Raw genomic sequence first — 6,812 nt, 5'->3', positions numbered from 1 at the left:
GCTCGGTAGCATTCATACCCCGCTCTTTCGGGACTTGGTGGTATCCATACCCGGCCCTTTCGGGACTCGACAGTATCCGTAGCCGGCCCTCTCGGGACTCGGTAGTATCCGTACCCGGCCTTTTCGGGACTCGATGTCACACATGACTGCATATATACATATACAAGAGTACATAAATAAAAGAACTTCATCATCATCATTATCATTACAACCATATCTTTTCTTAGGGGATCAACTAACGTAAAATGAGATCAATAGTGTCGTAAGAGTATCAACAGCGATGAACTTGGATAACATTGGAAATGGAATTATTATCATCGCTATATCTCACCTCGAAAGAACAAGTAATATGAGGTGAGATCAACAACAATGAATAAAATTAAGGAAATCGTGAAATAAGCTCAATAATCTCATAATAGCATCAAATCCATAAGCTTTGGAGTCTCCAAAATGGAATCATCATCATTTTCATTACGGAAAGCATCTATCTTAGCATCATAAGAACTTTGAGAATCATTGACTTCTAGCTTTTTGGGAATAAAGATGTTATGGAAAACGTGTATGGGTTCATAAGAAAAGAATCATGCCTTTAGAAAGAAAGGGACTAGCCTTAACATACCATTTTGGTCTCCTACTAATTAACACTTACCCTCCCAAGCTCGTAAATGTACATTGAAGAGAAATCATACTACTGTTACACTTATCGTCATATGCCTATCTTAAGTCTTCAACTAAACTCTTTTAGAATCTATCAAAATTCGGGCAACATCTCCCCTGTTTATATCCCTAGCCTGAAATCACAATACCAACAAAACAACAACAATAGCAATACTAATATCAACAACATCATCATCAAAACCTATATACTCCATAAAACATCCCACACGATGTTTTTTCCAATTTCTCAACCAACCATAACAATATCCACAATATCATAATCAAAGAATTATATTCAATTTAATCTCAAATTAATCAAAATGTCCTTTCAAATTCATTCCATAGTCATAATCTTTAATTTAATACTTTGCGACTTCTCTACTATGATTCTCTTCTTTTATAGGACTTGCTAAACCTTCAAATCAACTTAATCATGAGAAATGGGATGGATAACATACCTTATAGTAGAAGAACTTCACCTCACTCAACTTCTTCCAAGACCAAATTCATCACAACAATAAGTAGAGACAAGAACAATCCTTCTCCATTAATTAACATGGGGTTTTGGAGTTTGATCCTCTTTTGTGATGGTATATAATGTTTTTGAATGGTGGAGAACTTTCAAGAACACTCTTATAATGGAGAGAGAAGTGTGGGTGATTCTAGAGAGGTGTAGAGATGTTAGGAGATTTCTAGATAGTTGTGGATTTGAAGAAAAATGGATAAAATGATGTGTAGAGGCCCTTTTATAGGTGCCAAATTCGGATTGGGCTGGGTCACCACATAAGTTGGCTTTTAATGAGCTTTCCGGATTTTCCGCCCAGGTTCGGAATCCTCTGACTGTCCGTTTTGAAACGCCCATAACTCCCTACTCCGATGTCATACTGACGAACGGTTTTTTGCGTTGAAAACTAGACTCGACGAACTTCATTTTAGTCTATTGAACCAGACTCAACGAACTTCATTTTAAGATCTTGAAACACTTAAAACTCCTGATATACCCGGAGATATACCCCTCTAAAGTTGACCAAAAATTCTGTCCAAAATTCTGCTAACTTTTTTTCAAATTTTCGACAAACTTATTTTCTTCGATTTGCTTGGTCCCGGAATCTTCTGAAACTCTCCATACATGATATTTATCCTTAATCATACTTGATAATGGTCATGTCCTTTGGTTCCAACGTTGTCCTACCTGGTTACCACTTAAAAGATCGTAATTCATTTTGTACTTCATTGCTACGTACTTTCCATGCCTTGTACCTTTCAAAACTTCAAGGGACGTCTCCGATACTCCATTAATATGGTGAAGTACGTAGCATACTCATACTCTGAAAGTGCGAGGTGTAACATAGAAAAGGGCTTTATTAGGCCTAGTTCATTACCATGGGGAGCGTCGGTGCTGTTCGTGAGAAAGAAAGATGGTTCCTTGTGGATGTGTATTGACTACAGACAATTGAATATGGTGACCATAAAGAATAAATATCCGCTTCCAAGGATTGATGATTTGTCCGACCAGTTGCAGGCTGCCAAGTAGTTTTCAAAAATAGATTTAAGATCAGGATACATGATAAGATTCTACATAGGAAACTCTAAAACCCTAAAAAACAAGAAAAAGGAAAATAGGAATGGGGAAGATTAGGAATGGAAAAAGGATAGTTGGACAACTACTAGACCCAATTGATAAGAAATCTCATGGCAAATTTAGGTATGTGAAACCTAAACCCCTCCTAATGTGATTTCCACCAATGAACCATAGCAATTTGGAATTCAAGAATTACGTAATGTTGGAGGACCACAAATGAGCAACTGTAAATGAGTCCAATGGAAATAAGTAATTCACTTTGCCACTAAGAATCACACTTAGAATTATGAAAAAAAAAAACTATATTATGAAAACCTAACAAACTATTACACTTCAAGTTTCATGAAAAATCAAGCTAAGGAAATGAAAATAAGAGAAGTCTTCCTTATATAGTTTAGGGCTTTACACCAAAGGCCCAAAAGTGGCACTTTACAAAATTGTCCCCAACATGGGTCTTCATTCTTCCAATGGTCATAACTTGCAAATGTGGCCTCCAATTTGAACCATTGGCCAAGAATTGCATAGAATTGCATTCTTTGCCAAGATTTGAATCCAACACCCACAATTTGCAAAAATGTCCCTCTTTAACCTTTAGCCACTTTGAGAGAAGGTCATCTCTTGGACTTCTAGGCCTTCCCACCCTACTTCCCAAACATTGTAAGCTTTGGCCATCTTCTCTCCAAGCTCTTGCATTTCTTGGAGCTCCCTCGCTTGACTCCTAGTAAATGTCCTTCAGCTAGGCGGGGTCATATCATCCTACCCTTCTTTGAGAAGATTCGTCCTCGAATCTAAAGGCTCGCCTACAACACAAGTATAAAGATCACTCACATTGAAAACATTGTGACCATTATTTTCACAGGGCAAGTCAAGCTTGTAGGCATTAACATTGATCTTTTCAAGGACATTGAAGGGACCATCTCTTCTTGGGCTCAACTTCCCTTTCCTTAATTGAAGAAATCATTCCTTCCGAAAATGAATCCAAACACAATCATTAGGTTGGAATTCTATCTTCTTCCTTCCACGATTTTGTTTCTTTGCTACCTTGGTGTTGATTTTGTCAATGTTCTCCTTTACCTTGGCATGGATTTTCATCATTTCGGCCGCCCTTTGTTTTGCATCTAAGTTCACAACAACATCACTGGACAAGGGGGTTATGGTTAAAGGAATCAATGGGGTAAAACCATAGCAAACTTCAAATGGAGCCATGCCAATAAAAGTGTGAAAAGAACGATTATAAGCAAATTCTATTAAAGGCAAACAATCCTCCCAAGAAGTAGGCTTTCTCCTAATCATACACCTAAGCATGCTTCCAAGAGTCCTATTGACTACTTCAGTTTGCCCATCCGTTTGAGGGTGCCAAGAAGTAAAGAATAAAAGTTTGGTGCCAGGCGCACCCCATAGACTCTACCAAAAATGACTAAGGAATTTAGAATCCCTATCACTAACAATAGTTCTAGGAAATCCATGCAAATGGAGCACATGATACAAAAACAAAGATGCTACGTGAGACGCATCATCACATTTATGGCATGGTATAAAATGAGACATTTTTAGAACCTATCTACCACGACAAAAATGCTATCATGAACCCTTTTGGTTCTTGGAAGACCTAACACAAAATCCATATAAATGTCTATCCAAGGACCAAGAGGAGTAGGAAGGAGAGTATACATACCTTGGGGCCGAGTCTTGGACTTGTCTTGCTTGCATTTCAAACATTGAACATATAGATTTTTAACATCATGCTGTATCTTGGGCCAATAGAATTGCTCACCCAAAATGTCAAGTGTCTTGGCCACTCCAAAATGGCCCATCATTCCATCACTATGTGCTTCCTTGATGAAAAATTCTCTCCATGAGCTCATTGGGACACAAACACTACCATCCTTGAATAGGAACCCATCAACAAGTTGGAATCTATCAACCCTCCTCCCTTGGGTCAACTCCTCACAAATTGGCTTAAAGTCAGGATTTTGAGAATAGAATCCCTTAAGGCTTTCAAAACCCATCATTCTAGACGTCATCGTATTGAGCAAGACATACCTTCTAGACAAAGAATCTGCCACCACATTATCCTTCCCCTTCTTTTAATGGATCACATAAGGGAAAGCTTCAATCAATTCTACCCATTTGGCATGCCTTTTGTTGACTTTGGATTGACCCTTCAAACACTTCAAGGATTCATGATCTGAACGAATCACAAATTCTTTGTACCACAAATAATGTTGCCAATGGGTTAAAACCCTCACAAGTGCATACAATTCATTATAATAGGTTGAGTAGTTCAAAGACACCCTTTTTAGTTTCTCACTAAAGTAAGCCAATGGCTTGCCTTTTTGCATCAATACCCCACCTATGCCAACTCTGGAAGAACCACACGCAACTTCAATAAGATTCTTGAAATGCCTTCTCTTGGTCATCTCCCCAAACAAAAAGAACATCTTTTTTAATCAATTCAGTCAAGGTAGAGGCAATTCTACAAAGGCCCTTTACAAACCTCCTATAGAAACTTGCCAACCCATGGAAACTCCTCACATTGGTTGCATTTTTTGGAGTAGGCCAAGTTCTAATGGATTCCACCTTTTCTTCATCAACCTCAACACCATTTGCACTCACCACAAAACCTAAGAACACCACTTTATCAACAAAAAAAACACATTACTTGAGATTAGCAAACAATATTTCATGCAACAAGATATCAAATACTTGCCTCAAATGGCCTAAATGTTCCTCCATCGATTTTCTATACACAAGAATATCGTCAAAATAGACAACCACAAACTTATTGATAAAGGGTTTCAAGATATGGTTCATCAACCTCATGAAGGTGCTGGGTGCATTGCTTAGGCCGAATGGCATGACAAGCCACTCATAGAGGCCAAAATTGGTTTTGAAGGCCGTTTTCCACTCATCATCGGGGTTCATTCGAATTTGGTGATAGCTACTTCTAAGATCAACCTTCTAAATCACACTTAAGCCACAAAGCTCATCCAACATGTCATCAACCCTAGGAATGGGATGGCGATACTTTACCGTGATTTTGTTGATGGCTCTACAATCAATGCACATCCTCCAAGTGCCATCTTTCTTCAGAACAAGAATCACCGGTATGGCACATGGTCTAAGGCTTTTTTTGACTAGACCTTTCTTGAGTAACTCCTCAACTTGTCTTTGCAACTCTTTTGTTTCCTCCGGATTGCTTCTATATGCCGACTTATTCGGGATTTGAGAACCGGTATAAAATCAATTTAGTGCTCAATACCTCTCAAGGGCGGTAAGCCATCGGTCATTTCCTCCGGGAACAAGGCTTCATACTCTTGCATAAGAGAAGACATACTACTGGGAAAAGTGCTAGTAGCTTGGTTGGTATTTAAGAAAAGATCCTTGTTGACAAGAAGCACCATAAAGTGTCTCTCATCAACCCCTTTTAAGCAATTACTTAGTTTGGCCAACAAACACTTCTTGGAACCATCCTGAGATGTTCCTTCTCCACTTATGACCAACAAAGTCTCTGTCTTACTCTTCTCCTTCTCTTCTTTTTGATACTTCTCCCGAAGCTCTCTCATCACTCTATAATCCTCATTCACTTGGTAAGGGGTTAGTGGATTAAGAATGTACTTCTTCCCCTTGACCCCAAATGAGTACTTGTTAGTTCTCCCACTATATTGGGCATCAACATCAAATTGCCAAGGTCACCAAAGCGATAGATGGAAAGCTTGCAAGGGTACCACATCACATAAATCTCATCTTGGTACATGCCAATACTAAATTTGATAATGGCTTGCTTGTTGACCCTCATCTCACCATATTCATCGAAGCATTGGAGTTTATAGGGATTAGTGTGCTTGCAGGTGGGAAATTTCATACTTTCAACCAAAAATTAGCTAACGGCATTCGTGCAACTCCCACCATCAATAATCAAGGAGCTCACTTTGTCCACAATTTTACACCATGCATAGAACAAATTCTCCCTTTGGTCACTCTCTTCCCTAGCTAGAGCCCCAATGGCCCTTCTAGCCACAATAGCATGATTCAAGGCTTCTTTATACCTTATCTCAACCTCTTCATCTGAATCACCCTCACACTCACTTCTTTCTCCCTCGTCATCATTACCATTCCCGCCCTCATCTTCATCATCGGTCCCATACCCATCTCTCACAATGGTGATAGTCCTTCGATTGGGTCACTCACTTGCATAATGCCCTCTTCCTTGACACTTAAAGCATTGGACGGTAGAAGGACGATTATAGTTGGGTTTAGGGTTGTTACCTCCTTTAGGTTTATCATCACCCTTGTCTTTATAGTCGAACTTGGCTTGAGGTGTTGCAGTGTTGGTCTTGGGCTTTTCCCAAGTGGAAGTTTTCCACTTATCCTTGTTTTTGCCCCAAGTTGAAGATGACTTGCCTTTGTCTTTATAAGATCTTTCCTCCTTTAAATGCGCTTCAACCTTGGATGCATCATGGAATGCCTTTTCAAGGCTATTATAAGCCTTGATCCTCATTGGTTTAGCAATGTCATAATTCAAGTAGGATACGAACCTTATAATAGTGCACTCCTCTTGTTCTTCTAGCTT

At 39.1% G+C, this 6,812-nt stretch overlaps 1 protein-coding gene across 1 annotated transcript; it reads right to left on the bottom strand.

Moving 5' to 3' along the window:
• Positions 1–2,995: 2,995 nt before the first annotated feature.
• LOC132612033 (uncharacterized) lies at positions 2,996–4,263 on the bottom strand. The gene is made up of 2 exons (XM_060326380.1): positions 3,915–4,263; positions 2,996–3,039 (listed from the first exon to the last, which is right to left on the bottom strand). Exons 1-2 carry the CDS (start codon positions 4,261–4,263, stop codon positions 2,996–2,998), a joined length of 393 nt encoding a protein of 130 aa, XP_060182363.1.
• Between the last annotated feature and the right edge of the window lie 2,549 nt (positions 4,264–6,812).

This window comes from Lycium barbarum, chromosome 9 (genome assembly GCF_019175385.1).
Source record: "Lycium barbarum isolate Lr01 chromosome 9, ASM1917538v2, whole genome shotgun sequence".
Lineage (NCBI taxonomy): Eukaryota > Viridiplantae > Streptophyta > Magnoliopsida > Solanales > Solanaceae > Lycium > Lycium barbarum.
Note: the sequence above shows the minus strand (reverse complement) of the source record. Positions and strands in the feature narration are given on the sequence as shown.

Bases quoted from the DNA above. Each gene is read 5' to 3' on its own strand.
- LOC132612033 (XM_060326380.1), bottom strand. From the start codon at position 4,263: ATGACGTCTAGAATGATGGGTTTTGAAAGCCTTAAGGGATTCTATTCT. The intron at 3,040-3,914 runs GTATGTATACTC...CTTGTGTTGTAG, and splicing joins GTCCAAGACTCGGCCCCAAG to GCGAGCCTTTAGATTCGAGG.